Source organism: Sparus aurata, chromosome 15, assembly GCF_900880675.1.
Source record: "Sparus aurata chromosome 15, fSpaAur1.1, whole genome shotgun sequence".
Classification (NCBI taxonomy): domain Eukaryota; kingdom Metazoa; phylum Chordata; class Actinopteri; order Spariformes; family Sparidae; genus Sparus; species Sparus aurata.
The window spans coordinates 26,514,528-26,534,082 of NC_044201.1; the positions used below are offsets into that span (position 1 = coordinate 26,514,528).

At 42.4% G+C, this 19,555-nt stretch overlaps 1 protein-coding gene across 2 annotated transcripts in view; it reads right to left on the reverse strand.

The window, feature by feature from the left end:
* Positions 1–19,555, reverse strand: part of LOC115597193 (contactin-associated protein-like 4) — a 77,483-nt gene that overhangs the window by 41,297 nt on the left and 16,631 nt on the right. For both annotated transcript variants that reach the window (XM_030442947.1, XM_030442948.1), the window contains 4 exons: positions 15,904–16,014; positions 8,444–8,637; positions 3,947–4,094; positions 890–1,093 (listed from right to left, as the gene is read on the reverse strand). In XM_030442947.1, the coding sequence (XP_030298807.1) occupies positions 890–1,093; positions 3,947–4,094; positions 8,444–8,637; positions 15,904–16,014 (657 nt within the window). The remainder of the gene's footprint in view (positions 1–889; positions 1,094–3,946; positions 4,095–8,443; positions 8,638–15,903; positions 16,015–19,555) is intronic.

Here is a 19,555-nt window from a genome sequence, read left to right on the forward strand (position 1 = left end):
TCATTCTTGCTGACAAATGGGATGCAAACCTTGATCCACAGAGGGAAAGTCGAATGTATGTCCCAGCAAACCAGCCTGACTACCCCCTGACCCCAAATCCTTGTTCTTTATACTACTGCACTAAAGGGATGTTTCAAGAAGTGACACAAGAAGGCTGACTACAGCGTCAAATTCAGGAGCATAGTTCCACTGACCAGGCTGTTGTATTTGATGCGTTATCAGTGACGACAGACTGTATCAGTTGAGCTCCAAACACTTTGTAAAGCAGGCTTTCTGTGCAAAAAATCTGAAGCTCATTTAGAAATATGGAAGATGAAATCCTCTGGGTTATTGTTTCAGCTCCCTCCGGAGCGAAACAAGACATTAAACAACTGTCTGCACAGGCTGCACCTACTTTATCTAATGTGCAAAATCAGCAGAGCATCCCTTAAAGCCACGATACCAGAACATGTACTAGGAAAAGAACAGAAACTAGTGGTCAACAAACAACATGATATTATCCACCAACAGATCTGTGGGGAGAGCAATAAAACATGCAGCGAGGTTCAGCAATCTCATAGATTATTGATCTTGCTAAGCACACAACCACAAATAAATCAGAGCGACAACATTCATGACAAGAATGTGATCACATGCAGTAAATACTTGGCCTGGTGACAGAAAAGGCTCAGAGTGTTGGAAGGTGTCATGGCTGCTAATGCAACAGTTACCAATATATATGCATCATCTACAAATGCTTCTTTAAAGTACACACACACTCGACATCGGTTGAAATTATGTCTGACCAATCAGAAACCGGCTTCAAGTACCTGTTTTATAATTCAGCGCAGCCCTGGTCTGACTCTGAGCAGACATGACATGGCGTGCGTGAGGATCTGAAGAGTTTTACCTTTGCGGAGGAGAAGGAGGAGCTTTCCTTTCTCCAACTCAAGGGTGAGGCTGTGCTCGCTATGTCCCTCCGCGTGAAGCAGTATCCCAGAGTTCCACAGGGTTTTAAATTTCAGAGAGATGCTCTCCAGCGCCATCTGTCTCGGCCTGGGACTCAACCTGAAGAGAAGGCTGCTGCGGCCGTCGAAGCTCACCACGTCGGAATCTGAGGAAGCGAGAAAAACACACACGTTAAACAAAGTTCACAGCTGTCTGTGTCTGTCACGTCACTCTGAGGAAGATGATACACTAACATTGACCGTCATGGTGCTGCTGAGTGCCGCTCTGCTACGAGTCTCACGCCCACCGTGTCACTATCGAAGCACCAAATTAAAAATGTCAGCTGTGATGCGTCAGTTACTGGATGCGATGAGTCTGAGGCTTTACTGCTGACGCTGCTGCTGAAAACAGCACAAACGCCAAATTACAGTAAAGTTCACTTCTCCTCCACTTTTCTCTTCAGATGAAACGAAGTTAAAGCTTGTTTCTACACCGTGTCATCAATCTGAACCAACAGACAAGCCTGCTATTTCAATATTTAAATACAGCAGCTTGGTCAGTGGCTTCAAACTACAATGCGCTGTCTACATCTCTTGTGTCAGTTTTGCACATCAATGGCGCCGTGTTAAGTTAGCAAAAAGAATATGCAATATCTAATGTTACACTTTTGCTGACAAACGGTTCACATATTGTGAGTTTTGTGCTGTTATTCGTTAGATGACTACTTGGTTTGGGTTTTGAAAATCACCATACGTTGAGTTAGAATAACTACGTTTAGCTAAGTGACGTAATCTACATACGTTAACTTACTTACATGATATAACTTTAGAACAGATCACTTTTAACTCTTGGCGTCAAACTGGACATAGACTTCGATTTCTGGAGCTTCAAGAAGTGACAATAGAGGGCTACCTGTAGCATCAAACGACTGACGACTGACCAAGCAGCTCAACTGCATACATTAGCATTGAGTATATTCTAGATTTTGATAACATCATAGAGTCACAACCAGTAAAAAAAAGTCATGAAACGTTACAGGTGTGTAGTTGAGTTCAAAATGAACACTGACTAGTAGTAGTCATGGGTCAGAATGGTGCCTTGCTGATGGGCGTCGCGGCTGGTAAACAAGATCGTCTTTACTCCATAAAATGTTTCGTGCATTGAGTTGTCTGATATCACAACGCGATTTACAACAATCTCATAGTTTTAGTCGTGTCATTTCCTCATTCTGTAATTGCCTGTTCCAGCTCAGTTGGGTGTGTGGGACCGGGTGTGTATTTGTGTTTTTTTTTTATCCAGCTGCAGAGATGGATTTGCATGAACACTGTCTGGGGCCAAGGAAGAACTGATTAACTTTTTTTCACACTGGCTTGACTTCTTACAAATTACTTCTGCATGCATTCATGTAACATAATGAAACTTCCTCTCGCAAACAGCGTAGAGGTTTTCTATTTCTGCAGCGAGCACAGCTGCTGTGTCCTCTCCTGCCTCCTCTGCCCTCACTCCTTCTCTTCACACGCTGTTCCTCACCTGTCCACCAGGTGCCAGCTGGGCTCCCGCAGTTTGTCACACTTGGCTCATTCCTAACTAACCCTGATCTGCTGCCCGCTCACCATCTGCTCCACATCAGCAAACCAGTGTATACTGTGATATAAGGTGTGTTTCTGTCCATCTTTAGACAAATTAAAACTTGAAATTTGACATGCTGGAAGATGATTATTGCAAAAAAAGGTTTGTTTGCTTGGGTGAGATGGAAGTTTCTGTGCTGATGAATAGAAAATTCAAACTAGAGTGGCACTCAGTAGAGCACAAATCTCCGCCAAGGCCCAAGATCCATCAATTATTCCCTGACAAATGCCCAATCTTGCAATGTTTAACAAAATGAGGAGAAAAACGGCCTGAACAGACCCATCCTCCATCCAAATACAGTAAATCCGTTTGGTATTGTTTGTGTAATCCTGCTGACAAACCAACCAGTCAACCATCAACCATAACGTCCTCTGCGGTGGTAACAAGAAGTCGATTTTATTGAACAAACAATGACATTATGGGGTGTTCACGGACTGTAGGCGAGCCACCCATGTTTCACCCCCCAAAAAGGAATTACAGATTACAAAAGGATGGAGAGTCAGCTGATCCGTGCTTGATGTCAGCCTCCTCTCCTTTGTGTCAGCCGTGGCTAATGAATAAAAATGCCAAAGGGTACGGGCGGATGAGAGAAGACAAATTAATTCAATGAAATAAAATACTGTGAATGCCATCTTAGATGATAGAAATGCCATCATGTATCATGCCTAAGAAAGTCGAGGTTCGCTTGTACAATCTGCCCCTGATGAACTGTAGGTCCTTTAAAAGATCCCAGGCATTTCAAGACTTCTTTAGATGATGAAAAATTAAGACATCTAAGGCCCAATTCAGACTTCATGATATCAGCCGGGTGGGGTTTTGGGAGCAGAAATGGTCGAAGGGCACAACAATTGATTTTGACCCTCTGCAACAGATTCCGCAATGTGTTTGGTGACCAATCGGATCACAGAACTGTAGAATTGCAATCATACCCAAGCAAAGAGAAATGATAATGTAGCATGGAAGCTGACAGTCATTTTATTTCCAAACTTCAGAAGCCAGAATCATCAATCACTTCATTCTTAGTCGACGTTCTTATTCTGTTATTTGGGGATAAACAACGTTCCTCATTCCCGATGACATCATGCAAGTTGTAAAAGATGGCAAGTTCTGTCAAGTCACAGCAAAAATACTGAAAATGACTTTAATCAGACGATCTGGCAGAGTGACCGTCATGCAAGACAAAAACATTGTGTGGTCTAAAGAATCTTCCTAAACTTTGTGTATGGAAGTTCATCCAATTAACAATTAAAAAACATGGCTGCCCTTCCTAAATTGGATTTAAACAAACATAGAGAATCAAATAAATAACACTCATGTTCCGGTGTCGACTGCCATCTCTTCAGTTTATGTCTGGAAGTGAAAGATTAAAAACAAAAAAGCCCAAACTGACTGTAGTGACATCCGTAGGTCTCCAGTCTGAGTCCAATCCGACCGTTGGGATTCCAGTCCAGGGGGATCAGGCGGACGTAGCGAGCGATCACCGGGTGCTGGAGCTTGTGCTGGACCACACTGTCTGCGTTGGTGTTCCCTGGAAATGCCTGTAAAAAAAAATAAAAATAAAAACAACATTGTGTTAGCGGATTTTCTGTTTTTCCATTTATTGCTTGTGTGACACCTCAAAGATAACTGTTAAACTCTCCCTCTGGATCTTTATTGTCGTCAATTTTCTTTCATCTTTTTTTATTGAAGTTGAAGTGCGGTCCCCGGGGCTTTTACGAGAAGTGATACGTTTGATTTTCCTCTTAATGAGGGGAATATTGTGGAGATAGGGCCACGTTCCTGCTGAACGCTTTCTCAATCAGGTAGAAAATTAGATTTGTGAAGCACTAGGTGTAGTTTTATATGTTTTAGACGCTTTGGTACACACTCAGTCCACGGAGAATAACATTTATTAACCTCTGCAGTGCTCACACACGCTTTACCTTTTAAGCTTCAAGCTGTGCTTGATCTCAAGCCTTTATATAATCTATAAACCATATCCATGTCTCTACTTTTCATCTACTTTTATTATTCTTTTCAGGTGCTTCATCTTCAGCAATGACGTAAAATAGTTTTTAGGAAACAATGCCTGGTCACATGTTTGTGACTCAGTGTCTGTTTGATTTTAGTTGCGATTTATTTTACTCTTGGCCAAATGCCAAACTTTGTTCTAGCTTTGGGCACTTCATCCTTTTTTTAATTTATATGCAAATACAGTAAGCTCAACATGCAATTACTACAGAACTCCAGCACTGTTTGCAAGGAAAATAGCTGTAGCGTGGCTTATTGAGCGATGTCTTTCTTCAAATGCCTGGCTGAAAAGTCCTTGAACAAACCACTGAGTCCCTTCTGGATCTACATCGCTGGTCTATAGTTGATATGGACCTCTGACCTCCGTACAGAGGAAGGCAACATAAGAGATTTTTTGAATACTCGTGACATAAAAATGTCTACACGGTGTTGTGATTTTATATGAGAATGACACACACATGAGATTTGCTTTCCTTAGAGAAGGACGATCTGTTTTTGAATAGATAGCGTGACGACTGAAGGACATCTGCATACACGCCTCGCTGTGTGCTGCTGCTCGGCTGACATGTTGTCTTATCTGAATGAATTCTTATCACTTGGAAGCCTTTGTGGCGGTGATCTCACGGCTTTAAAAAGAGTCCTAACCTCCACAAAGTCCCGCTGAGGAGGGCGCGGAGAACAAACACTTCATTTAGTTGAGGCATTGGCTTTTGAAATACGACCTGAGTAAAGGTAGAAAATCCTCCAACGGGAGGTTTTGATTAAAGACTGAAGGACGGAGGTTTGAGGGGAAAGTCAGGGAGCGAAGCAAGGAGAGAAAAGCTGTTATATGGGAGCTGAGAGTGAAAGAGGGCCAAAGTCAGAGAGTCACGCCAAAACTTAACTTGACAAAAGTCTGCATTAACTCGTGCCGACACAGAACACCTCAGTTACGCTACAGTCAAAGTATCAGCTAAAGCAGCTAACCTTTAGCATTTGAAATAATATAACGTCCTCCTATAATAACAGGTTGAAGACGCAACACATTTTAATACAACTTCCATTGACATGTTGGTAAAATGATTCAAAGTTTAACAAGAAATACACTTTAAAGATCCAGGAATCAGTTCCCATGTGTGTCAGTATTTTCAAAATCAAAGCCCCTGAAGATTCATTTCTTGTATTGAGGATTTCACTTTAAAATTAAATATTTAGAACATTAAATATTCATGACTAAATATGTGCCGTCAAAGCGAGGCAGCTACTCTGCGTCATGTGGGCCGTGTGGTGGTTTGATCATGTTTGATTGGCAGAACTGGCAACATAAGCCTAAGTCATCACATTTTGGCTTCTTGCTTAAGAAGGTTCCTGAGTGAAGTGACCCAGAAGTGAGTGGCAGTCATGATAAGAGCTGGTCGAACTCTCCAAACGCTGAGGAAAGCCACTTCTCTCCTGCAGCATATGGTTCACTTAGCAAGCAAATTGTGAATCCCACCACCATACGCCGCTTGAGACAATTAAACACCCGAGACGAAACTGACAGAACCGGTGGGATTCTGGGAAAATCACCATGGACAAACTGATTTTGAACGGCCTGTGGGGAGAACGAAGATCCCCCGTCCACCGTGGATCTCAGGGGGGATGAAGAGGGAGGGGAGGTTATGGTGATTGGTGACTCCTGCGTCATTCCAAATCATCACACTGCATTTCCTTTTAAAAGTTTGACAATGGGTTGCTTCCTCTATGCTGGTCTCAAACTGTTAACTACAGCGGATTATGAGCTGTAGTCTCCCCAGCAAACACACCGACCCCTTCGGCCTGGCCAACCATCGTCTGTGTCTTTTTTTTATCACCTTCTCCTCAATCAAAGGCAGAGTTGGGCAGGTCTTGCAAAAAAAGAGAAAAATAACCTATGGGATCCTTAAAAACGAATCCCCCTCCTCCATTCACCTAGTGGGTGCAGTAGACCGCCAATCCTTTAAAAAACGGAAAGCTGTCTTCTCCTTGAATGAATTCTCCTTCACATTTTCCACCAAGGCCGAGGAAAATCACCTGAGCCCTCTTACCTCTGAACACTTCAAACCACTGACAGCAGCAGAAATAGACAAGTCTCCTCTCACTGTAAAACATCACTGAAGAATGTAGTGAAATCAGTTCATCCGTAAAGTTTCATGTAACTAAATATAACTCACATCCACTACGTTAACCCTCCACATGTTCACTTCATACCGCCGGTTTCTAGCTCTTCTCCTGTTTAGCACAAAGAATCCATATTTGCGCTTCAAGATGGGGTTCATTAACAGAATTGTTCAACTGTCCTACAGGGAAATCTATAACGTACTCTACTTCCTTTACCTCTATTAACACCCCAGGATGCTATATTCCCTAAATAGGATAGTATAGATTCCCAACTCCATCTGCTCTCTCACACCTTTCCAGTGGATGTGAAGCGAGACAGAGGAGAGAAGAGAAAATTAGAGACGGGGAGAGCGTTGCTGAGCCTTACAAACTCTCTGGCCTCTAAGCTTAAAAGAAAGAAAAGGTCCTGGAGGAATTGTGACTGATGAAGCAGCTCAGCAGTCAACTCTGCTCCCCGAAAGCCAAATAAACTAGGCTGACTAATATGTGCAGCTTTAGGAGGACTTTCGAGACATGCTGCGGATTTATCCTGATTTATGCTGAGTGTGGAATCAACAAGCTTTTAAGCCGCGAGAAGCCTTTTTTCTTGTTCGCTCCCTCTCTCTCTCTGAAGGAGCCTTAGCCTGACATTAGTCTTCCCCTCGCTGGGAGATTCTTACCTCGCATCAGCTTTAAATTGAAGCTGTTCGCCACAGCATCACTGTAATGGGGAGAGTTTTCTGTCTAAACCGGGCGCTGCCTGCGAGGTAACGCTTGACTGCCTTTACATATCCGAGTGTAATGTGGTCAGTACAGCAAGAGAGAGAGACTCCTGGGTGAAAAAAAGTACATTTCTAAAAGGAGAGAGTATGAGATGCTGGTTTTCTTTGTTAATTTTGAATACATTGTAGGGTTTTCCTGGAGATGCAGCAGAAGCTCTGGCAAAGTGATAGAAACTGAGGTAAAACAAGAGTGAACAGATGGGAATTCCCTCGATGAAGAACGCTCTAGTGTTTTGTCAAAGTCTTGTTGATATGTGTTTCCTCTTCGCACCGGGACTCGAGTTTCCACTAGATCAGTAAATAACGAAACCTGAGTCTTTTCGTAGCACTGAGACTGGGATTTCTTGGTCAAACCAGGCTGCTAGCGGAAAAGTTGCCTATTTCAGCTTTAAAGTAAAGCTTTTTTGTGTATTTTTGTACCATTTACACCAGTGCTACTTTCAGCTATAACTGTGTGTTACAGCTGAATATTTTCCCCATCCGTGCCGTCCTGCCTTCTAATCATATCAATAATATTAAAATTCTGTAAAACCCTCAAAGGTTTTTTTTATCCGGGACATCCTCGTTGAATTTCGATCGTTGTCCTTTCACAGTTTCTTTTGTTTTTGGTGCGGTGAATGCTAAAATACAGTCAGCACAGTGTCTAAGGATGTTGAACAACTGCATGTTAAATCAGTTATCAGCACATTACATGCAAAAAATATTTGTGTCATCTTTTTTGTATCCCAGCTGGAAAAACAGGTGTGAAAATAACAAAAACAGTGTCCCGAAGTGTTTCGGTCTCAAGGTCCTGTTATTGTGCATCACTGTCAAGGCTCACTGGGACACATCAATACAACTGAAGCGTTATTATAACTAACACCTGTGCTTTTCCTTCTGTGACATGTCAAACTGCCTGCTTTGAAAACAGGCTTTTGTCTCTCTCGCTTTCTGTTTTGATGATCCCCACTTTTCCTCCTAACGCTGACAAGTCATTACACACAACACAATGCACTCACGTCTATACTGTCCTCCTGTCGATATTGTCTCCAGTTGTGCCCTGTGTCGCTGAACATCAGCAGGTAGGCCGTCAGCCAATCAGAGCTGCCGTAGCGGCCTTGCGTGGCAACGGCGGTGATGTGTGTTCGCTCACCAAGGTCGACCTCCAACCACTGATATCCGTCTGAACTGAGAGGAGACCAACCTCCGGCACCTGGAGGAAGAAAGAGAGAAACACCTTTTCAGCATCCAGAGAAGAAAGTTCTGACTTTTCTCAACGTAAAATTAATATCTGTGCTCTTTTAAACACTGTTTAAAATCTTAATTGTAGGTCACTTTATTCAAGAATGTTAGTTAGGAGTGCTGGAAAATCAAAGGTTGATAAAAATTCATCCATCATATCGACTCAGGTACACGGACGGATCTGCAGTTCATTAACAAAAAAAGTTTTCAGACGCACAAAAATCTATGCAGCGTTTTCACTTGTTTCTTAAAAAAGGACCAATCTCACTAAACTCATCTCATCAGACTCAAACTTTTCCAGAGTTTTAAAAGCCCTGAGCACAAAGGCTTTATCAACTCGTTTCTTTGATGTTTAATTTGGAACAGTCAAAAGAGTTTAATCTGCAGCTTTAGGACTGTTCTCCGCATAATAAAATCTGCAGATGAGGCATTTACGGTCAACACTGCAAGACTTATGTAATATTAAAGTGGCCAGTTCATAGCAGACGTTCATATAATCTGAGTACGGGGGCCGAGGACTATAAGAAGAAGACACGTTGAATAATTAAAATGCCATGAGGTGTGAGTGCTTGTGTGGCCAAAGTGACATGGTGCTGTCTGAACATCATCTGGAAAGATTTGATCTTGTCTCTCTTCATAAAATCCTTCACCTGGCCTCTTTTACTGCTCGCTGTCTCCAACTTCAACCACAACTTGGGGACAACTAGAGGACGTTTTCCCAGTCGGTCCCCAATTTGTTTGTTTAAAAGAAGACACACATGCATGTAAGAACAGGAGGGTTGTGATCCTGTCCTTGGTTTCAAACTGAAGATGCCAACAAACTTGGCAAGGTAACACCAAGAGCTGTTAACCATGCAGGACTTGGGATATTGTTCCCGACGCGTTTGTTAGACTTCAAGGATACACTCAAGTTATTGTTGAAAACACTGAATATGAAAAACAAAACTCCACCGAGAACCTTTTAACAATCTCCTTTTAGATGATTTAACAAGCCCTGCAGCATCCTCAGAGCACCTTTCCCATCTATGAATGGTTCGCCCAAAATTAGCCTTTTCCCGCTCTCTGGTAACCATTTCTACTTGAATGCCAAACAAAATTATCATTATTTTTCTCTTGTTCCCATTGGGGAGAGAGTCTTGGGTAACGTTTGAGTAGGAACGAGGTAACAACAAGGTTACAAGGTCATTTATTTGTCATTACACACATGATTGCATAGTCACCATGGTTACTCAAGCATTCAACATATTATAGCATCCCTCAAAAATGAAGCTACTCGGTTCAGTGCTGCAACTGAACATTGGCTACTGCCGGCCATGGCCAACTCAGTTAAACAACAAACCTGCACAGACCTTTTCGCTAGACTGTCACATCCTTTCTCCAGAGCAGGAACACCAACAACCAACCTCTCTATTGGGGTGAATGCCACAACAAGATGGTGATCATAATATGGTCAGCATATTCACATTAAAGCATCAGGTGCCTGAGTTTGAGCACCAAGCATCAATGGCGTAAACAAAGAGTCCGCCTCTCCTCATCCTGTCGGAGTCCTGCACTCTGTCTGCTCAGAACATGGTCAGCCTGTTGAGTGCAACACCTTGATCCATGATGTTGTGGTGGAGACAGACCTCAGTAAAGTTATTTGGAGCCCCATTTTGTCCATTTCATTCCCTTGCAACCAGGCTTTTTTTTCAGAGAGTGAAAAAATAGTCGTTGGACGTGGTCAGAGATCTCAAAGTCTGCTGCTCATCATCCAAAACTTACTCTTCCTTTTCAAACACTGATAAATGTAGTTCTGTCATAGGTTAGACATGTTCCAGTGATAAAGCCGGACAAAAAAAACAGGTTAAAAATCAAAAAGTAGCAACGTTTGAAGGAGACATCTGCATTAGACAGCCAGGGGAGAAACAATAAACTGAACTAAAGTTACAACCTTCAGATAGTCTTGCGAAGACAAGGAACGGACAACATGTACTCACGTAAAAATAGAAGTACACACAAAAGAATTAACAAGAAAATAACGTAACTGCAATGAGTCATAACAGACCATAATTCAGACTGATATACGACAGGCCGAGATGTGTTTAGATCTAAAACTGCTCACTCGTTGATGACTGAAGACAAATCTCTAATTAATACTGACAGCCACTGACCGTATCAGTGTCATCCTTTATTCGCTACAATTCCTTTTGTTGTGACAGCCATAGATTGTAGAAATGTATTGATGTCTCTGACAAAGTTCTTCTAGAGAGAACTTCTGAGCCCCGGCTCTCTGCCAATTGAGCCACTTGGTTATCAGGAGAGTCAGAGGCTGAGCAAGAGCCCTCTGGGAAAATTAAAGGAAAATCCCCTCCAGTCCTCGTCTTTGAATCCTCAACATACGAGGAAGAAGTTTCAAAACTTCCCCAGGATGTACATCGGCGGAGTCAGACCCCAATTTAAAGTAGAAAAAAACTTGATCAACTTTGCCAGAGACGTCTGAGCTTCTTTTATATGTTCTTAGTTTCAGACAGAAGTGTTTTTTTCAGAGCCGGCATATCGTAGTCATTAGAGCAGACACTTCCCCACTCTCCAGGCATATATTGTAATGTAGGTTGGTTCGAACACGGTTGAAAAACGACACAGCGCTGCCAGAGATAAGTGTTTTGAATCAAATATCAAGACACTACCCAAGTATGTGTCTGCCCACAGTCAAATAATGTCCTCGGCAAAATTTTAAACAGTTAGAAGCTGGAGTTTAAATGTTGTAGATGTCACAGTATAAAATGTAGGGGGCGAGAAACATGGAATAATATTCAAAAATCATTCTGCTTTCAGATGTTAATCATGACGGGTTTGATGAAAACAAAATACACAAGAGTAAGGTTAAAAGTCCGGCTATTTACATATATTCTCATCTAATTTATGTCCCTCTAAGGAACCTGTAGTTTATTGTTTATTAAGCATTAGTAGATTTAATATTTCATGGATTTTGTTTTATTAAATTTCAGCTGGAAGTGCTGGTGTAGAGGCACTATGAGTGGACTCAGATCTGGTGTTAACATCCATCCATCAGTTCACAAATGGCAATAACATGCATCTCTAGTGATCAGATCTCACTTACCCACATGGGACGACAATGTTATTTAAGCAAATAGAAAAATCTTTGTGCAGAACATTTGCCAAATGAAGAAGAATGCCAGAATATTTAAGAACTTGTTGTCGACAGTGTTTCACAAAGTTAACCCAGCGAATCACAAAATGTAATTAATCTTTCATGGAGTCTGGGGGCTTTCCCAGCGTACTTTTGTGAATCTGACAATTAGCATCAATTGTTTTTTTGTTTTCAAACAGCTGCTAAATGTTGGCAGGAAAGAAGCAGACAGGCCGGTGCATTGACGAGCTGAGGCTTTTGACAAGGTTTGTTAAGTTTCTTAAGTTCCTTATTTTTAAGGGAGTCTGGATTGTTGCAGTGACCAGTTCAAATGTTACATGTAATTAACCCAAATGAGACACTGTGTATTTAATTCTGCCTGTTGTTGGTGCTTCTTTGTCATCTTCTAGATCCGTGGAGGGCGTCAGTTGAGCCTAACATCACAATTTAGGTGTGATTAGGGCCTTTTCGAGTTATTCTGATGGACACAGCTTTTTGCCCACTCACCCTCTGATCTGCGCCACAGTCTCGTCCGCATCGTCAGACATTTTTAAATCCTACTTTGATTTATAATTCAGATAATTGACTCACCACTTCTCTAGCTGATGACTGGTTGAGGAATTAGAGCACAATTTGTATTATTAACACTGCTCTTTCATGGGCTAACGCACAGGTTGATAGTGCAACAAGGCTGTGTTTGAAGGAAGCAGCTCCGTGTTTTCTCTAAAACAGAGCCGCGTGCTGCGCTGTAAGCGTCTCTGCTCATTTTGCTGGTAAATTAACTCTGAATGAGGCGACTCCTCGGAGGGTGACTCCGGAGAGGGTGAGGAGCGCTCGCAGCAGCTGGGGGGGAGACGAAAAACGAGCAGGGGTTTTTAATTTATTCAGCGATTTCTGCAGAGAACAGCTGGTATTCTTCAATTGAAGCTTTTAAGTATTTATTTTTTTCACATCTGAGGTGTGTGATGCTGCTTTCAAGCCTGAATTAGATTTATTGATCGGTCTAATTCACTTTCAAACTGTAATTCACTCGAAATCTCAGGTTGAGAATGAATAAGGCATTGTAACCCACGAGGTGTTATTGTAAGGAAAAAGTCCTTGACGAGGAATTACAAGCGTTAAACCCTCGCAATATGAAATAGATTGCAAGATTACAGGCTTAATATTTTATCTATATAGTGTATGCACATTTAGTACTGTTTAATAACTTTAAAGAGATGTTTGCAGAGTATTAAACGTGTGTTTTCATTGAGCAGAATCTTTGTTTTCTTTGTTCTGGTGTAAGACAAAATTTTTCAACAAAGACCAGAACACATCTTCACACGTCCTTCCTTTTAGGTTATATCTTATTTATTCCTCCTCTTCTTCTCATGGCTTCTCTCTTTTCATCCGTGCAGATAAATATCTTATGCTCTTGCCATTCAGATACGTCTGATGGTCCTTTAGAGGCATCTGATCCTCCTTAACGCAGATCAAACTCAGCTCGGTAAACAGACAGAGTGGGTTGACTGAAGCGAGGGATCACAGCGGGTGAGTCTCTCTCACAGCTCTCGCCATCAAACACACCATGGAAACAGAAACCTGCAGGCTGTGCCTCCTGCCGTCTCCCAGGTGGATGAGAATCACCCAGATCCTCCGTCGTGTCGCAGACAAAGACATCACAGTGCTCCCGTCTGATTCTTGTGGCTGGTACGAGTGCAAAGCAGCCGACTCTGAGGGGTGTGTTCTCTAAGCCTCCGCATCAGCACATTTACTGTGTTCTTTCAAATCCAACTTTTGCCTCAGTTCTTCTGATGACATGCAAGTTTTGCAAAGCGTTATTCACTTATCTAAAACACCTGCAACAGATGTACCTATAACACAGCCCTAACGAGGCTGTGCACTTGGCTTTATCTGTCGTTTTGTCCGTCATTCACCCTGAGATGTGACTCCGGCTCCTCTGAGCTGCGTGCTGTGTGTCCTGCAGCGAACTGAATCACGAGGTGAACGGCGTTGCCGCAATACATCGGAACAGAAACAGAGGGAAGCCTCCCCTTACAGCTGGTTTTCTCTGCACAACCAACTAAAACACTGGGGGGTAAAAAAAATAAAATAAAGAACACAGAGTAGAGAAGAAGAAAGGAACACCGCAATGAGTTATTGATGTTAAGCTGCTAAATTTTATATGTGAACAGGCCTACAGGGAGAATAACTGAGCAGGAGATGGAGTTGTTGAAAGATCACGCTGTGTTATAGGACAGAGAGACCTCCTGCTACTTATTAACAGTGACATTCGGGCCCTTTATGATCATTTAATCATGATGAGATGGTAATTTTTCTACATCTTTAAACACGATGGCGGTATCTTTGGACTGGAAATGAGAAAATCTGGTGGAAGAACGGCTTCCACTGAGGTGCGTTTGGGCCGTGCATGTCCTCCACTCCAAACTGCATTATTGAAGCACCTGAAGTGGAAGGCTACAGTTGTTTTGGATGATTCTGACTCTATAAATATGGAGAAACAGCTGGGGAAGGCTCCTCTCACCCACATCTTTTTGAGGGGGGCAAAATGACTTTACAACAGAATAAAATGTTGGCAGTTAACCCCGGCTCCTGTCCAGCAGGTGAGGCAGATGTGGCTCGGCTATAAGACTGTGATCATCACACACTTCCAGCACAGCTCAGTGCTTTTCACATTTTCCTGTTTCAAACGTCCAGACCAAAAGACCAAAATCAGCATCGGAAGGTTCCAAGCCAGTGACTCCAGTTTGAGACTGCGTTTCAACATTTCTAAGCGGTAAACACCTGGCTGGCTGTAAGGAAAAATGGACATAATGAACATAAAGAATTTGCAGAATCATACATTGCCAACATTTATTCTGTTGACTGGGTTCTTCTGTGTATTGTCATAGTGGGAAGTAACAGTAGCCTCAGGACTCCTGCACCTTTTACATGTTCAAATTCAAGCAATTTGCAAGCATTGTTAACATGCATTTTCAAGCTTCTCCAGCATCTCAGGACAGAAATCTAAGTATTATGAAAACCCACATTTTTAATTTAGCTAACATGAGCCGTTTTTATTCTGGCCAGCAAGCTGTCAATTTGGTTGTCCTTTTTGCCGCTAGGTCCGTGGATTTAGACAGAAGGCGGTAAATTGGTAAAAATACACTTTTTTCCACCTCCATTGCTATGTAAATCCGAGCCGTCGATGTGCCGGCAATTGCGTGAGATGGGCGGAGGTGTTGATGACCTGCACTGTTGTGCAACCCACAGCCGGGGAGTTTTAAAACCAGGAAACAGCTGATCACAGCAGTCAGTCCATCACTTCATCCGCGGACGTCAAGATGAGCAACTGGACAGCTGCTGAGATCCAGGAGATGCTAGCGTCTCCTCGGTCTCTGTTGCTGTCTTCGTTGTCCATTTGTTGCTGTCGCTACTTTCAAATTAAAAGCCCCCCGCTAAGAACCCAGTTCTAAACTACAATGGGGTGCAATGTAAAGCTCTTATTTTGAAGACAAATTGGACCTGCTCCACTGTTCACTGCCCAACTTCGTGTTTCACGTCACGTCACATGTTTACGCCTACCCCAGTGGCGGCCAATTGGCGGCTTTTTGGAAAAGAAGGAACATTGCACCTCCCTTTTAGATAGACAAGGCGGCACATTGCAGCCTTTACCTTGCTGCAAATGTGCCACCTTTGCTATCTAAAAGGGGCTATACAGTGTTTTAATAGATGCCTGATACAAAGCTGTCACAGAGAACCAGAGGTGGAATAATAACTGAAGCCAAATTTCTTGGTCCTTTTGTTCAAATATTGACTTGCAATTAGTGAAATGCAACAATGAGGTGTCACTGAGAAACAGGCTCACCATGTGTTTCCAGGGGAAGCCCTGAAATATTCTCATTTATATAATTAACAGCTTGTACTGCTGGTTTTGTTTACAATCCTGCCCTTGTTATTTCTCACAACCTCCTGCTCTCGGCCGCACCACGCTGGTAAATTTCGCCTCACAGGCTGTGATCTAAACGCAGCTCAAGAAAAGATGCAAACCAAACAAACTGATCAACAGCTGTCAGTCAACCTACACCACGCACATTTATTAAGGAGAAAAAACATTATTGGACTCACCTTCTCTCCTGTTCAGCTTAGCAAATCCTGGCCCGTGGCTGCCGGACAGGTGTGAGGAGCTTCTGAAGGACGATGGCAGAAGATTCGATACCAGCGGACTGTGACAGATCTCTGCGAATCACAGAACAGAGGGAACAGGCAATTTAAAATCATGACATAATTTGCAGGACACGAGCTACCGCTGGCGTTGGACCGTCGTGTTTTCTGCTACATCTCACAATGAGAACGCATTATTCGACTCCAGTGCTGAAAAAGTGATTGTCTGAGATTAATGGAGCATAAAAGCTTAATTATAAGGCCTTCTATCTGCCTGATGTTAACAGCTTTTTGACTATAATGAGTCTTTACTTGATATAAAAAGCATTGAGTCCTGACTGCCTGACAGAGCAGACTCAGTCATTACATAAAACTGGCCATTGGAGTTGATCAGCGATGTCAAAGGAGGCTGTGCATATAAAATACAGTCTGATCTTTATAGACGTCTTAACACTGATGCACAAACACATTTTCTCTCTTTGGACTGACCGACTCCGCCCCTGACAGTCCAAACACCTCTCGGAGCCGCGATATCTCTCGCCGAGATTAAATTAATGAAGGATCTTGAGCCGTCTTTACTTAGTTTAGTCGAGATGTAATCAGACGTGGCCTCGCTGCTTCAATATTGGATTTCTGCCTGTCGCAGGAACTTAAACAAAGACTTTGACTTTGGTCTCTCTTTCAGGGGAGTTACCGGGGATTGTTTTTTTCCTTGTTGTCTGTTGTCTACACAGTGCCACATAATTACAGAGCGCTACGATAACTTTGAAAACCGTGCAACATAATGCTCATGGGATAAAAACATCAATCACTGAGTCTGTGAAAAACTGACATATTTATGTACAGTGTTGTAGGACACGCGACGATGGACTCATACAGCTTATGGAACTGAAATCTAGAACATTAGTAAAAAGCTTGAGCGCACAGACGCCGCTTTGAGTCAATAGCATCGTATTTTCTATGTTAATATCCAGCAACATCTGTGCCCTTCATCTCCAAATAAAAACATATTGTTGCAGATGGCGCAGCGGAACAGCTCTGTGTAATAAAGAGAATATTTGATTATAAAATGCAGAGGCAATACTTGAAAGGCTTTCCCTCGATGTCCTCTGAAAATGGAAAAAAATGTTTTAAAGTTTTGGGTGTGTTTTCTGATTTTCCATTGTTTCTTTGCAATAAGTCATTTTTTTCTCCCATGAGCCAAGATGCCACCTGACACGCCTTTATCTGCACAAAACAAAAACAAAATAAAGTCATCAAACCACAGAGAGGCAGAGGGTAGGAGGAGCTTTGTGTCGCCCTGCCCGCCCTTTGTTTGAGGTTTAATTTTTCCCCACTGTTGCTCATCTTTTCCTGGAGCAGTGAAACTAAAAGAGCACATTTGTTTTGTGCACGATTGCTGCATCACATAAAGGGGAGACACCAAAATTCACTTCGGCTAACTGATTTATTCACACAGTTGTAAATAAATCGCTGGAAATAAATCCATTTACTATAGATCATAGTAAATTCAGGTGTCAGTGAGCTGATGTGAGTTGAAATCAGGTGTGCTGGTGGTCTGAACGAGGCCCAGGTGTTTCCACGTCAACCTGAGAAGCAGCGCTGCCAAATTACAAGACCCTGAAAGAGCAAATGAGGCACAATCAAAGAAACCACAGTGTCCTCTTCAACACTGAGTAAAATATTTTGCCTTAAGTACTAATTAAAGTCTCACAGTGTTGTAAGTTTATCCCCAAAAAAGATTAAATTGTGCAAGTATTGAAGTTTTGGTTGCAAGTTGATTATCAGTGTCTTTGTGAGTCTTCACTTCATATAAAGAGGAAGGAAGAGAAGTAGTTTTCCTGCATCAGATACCAAAGTTTTAACTGTGCTGCCTTTATAAAAACAGAGTGATTTCCCGTGCATTTAAATGTTACGGATGAATTCACAACACGAGCAGAGAGATGTGACCCCACTCAAGATAAATTGAAGAGCCCAACACTGAAACCATTAGACTCTCACAGCCAACAACCACATGGCTGACCTCCTCTTTCACTTTCAGCGGTGGGAGAAGCCGCACGCATTAACTCGCGGAATAGAAAACGATTATCACTGTAGAAACTATAAATTACCGTATATTTTGACCCAGAAATTATTTTATGAACCTCGAGGGCGAGGCCCCCCTTCTGGTTCAGCGGCTCGCAGCTGCGGAGGGAATTGCAGGAGACCGCTAAAAAGAAGTTCATGTGGACGACGGAAAATGAAGCACAAAAACAAAGTTTTCTTCACTTGAGATTGGGTCGCTGACGGCAACCAGTGGAGCACGAAATCCCCTGACACATCAACAGGAAGCGGACATAAATTCTGAGTACAAGCTGGACCCCCAACGGCTCAACCCTGACCCTGAATATAGTGACAGACACCCTGAGAAATGTTAAGATACTCAATCTTTTTGACTTATCCCAGGGGCTTTGCTGAAGTCTCCTTCGCACTGTGTCAAGCCTAAATACTCTGACATGAGAGATTACTTTTCAGTTATTTTCTTTTTGTGTGTTGAGGTCAGCTGTCCATGCTTTTCAGAGCTGAATTTATCAGTAAGACTTTTTTTTAACACTTCAAAATCTGTTTCTGTCTTTCTTTATTGCCCCGTGCCAGCTGTGATAGACATCTGTCAGCTATCAGGACACATACTCGAGTGCGAAACGGCGGCTATTAGCAGTGATAATGATCAAATCAGCGTGAAATTTCCTGCAGTCGACTGTTGCGCAGAAGAGCACAGTCAGATTCGTTCCAGTTATAATATCTGTGACATTAGTATGGACATCCTGCTGTGGCACTTGGGAAAAGATGATTGCATTGTATACAGGAGAAGCTTCACTCATATAAGGTTAAATAGATATTATTGATCAGCCACACGAGGTCTTGAAAAGAGACGTTTTCCTGCCTTTTCGCGCAATAACAGGAATGCTGTTCCCACCCGAAGCCATCATTCTGCACTTCTATATGCCGTCAAGTCAAACTGAAGCTTGTTAAACTGACCGACCACAGAGTTTAACAAAGGTTTGCACTCTTTATTCAACAGCCTTGAACAGTGTGAGCCGTCTTACCTTAAAAACCAGACGTTCCTTCCTGCAGTTTCAGGAGCAAAACCCTCAAATACCTCATTAAAATGCTGAGCTCTGACCATGTCACCGGAGCCAGTAGCTAAATCTGACAATTCCCTACTTCTGAAATTGAACATTTTCCACTCATTGCTTTTATGATTCATGTCATTAAAGGCAGAAAAACAACTCCCTATGTTCATCTCTTCTTAAACTCACAGTCATTCTGGTTTGTTTTCGACCCCCTGCGTGCGCTGACGACTCATCTCATTGATCACAGCGCTTAAACGTGTATTTAATAAGACATTTTGATGGTTTTACAAAACATTACACAATGTTTGGAGTGTTATGTCTTTAAAGACACTAGCTTTTGTGTTCATTTTCACTAACTCAAAGCGCTTTACAACCCGAGTCAGCATTTACACATTCAAAAACACAGATGGAAGAGCCATCAGAAGCAAACTGGGGTTCAGTATCTTGGATACTTCGACATGTAGACTTGCAGAGGCTGAGAACGAACTACCAAACCTGAAATT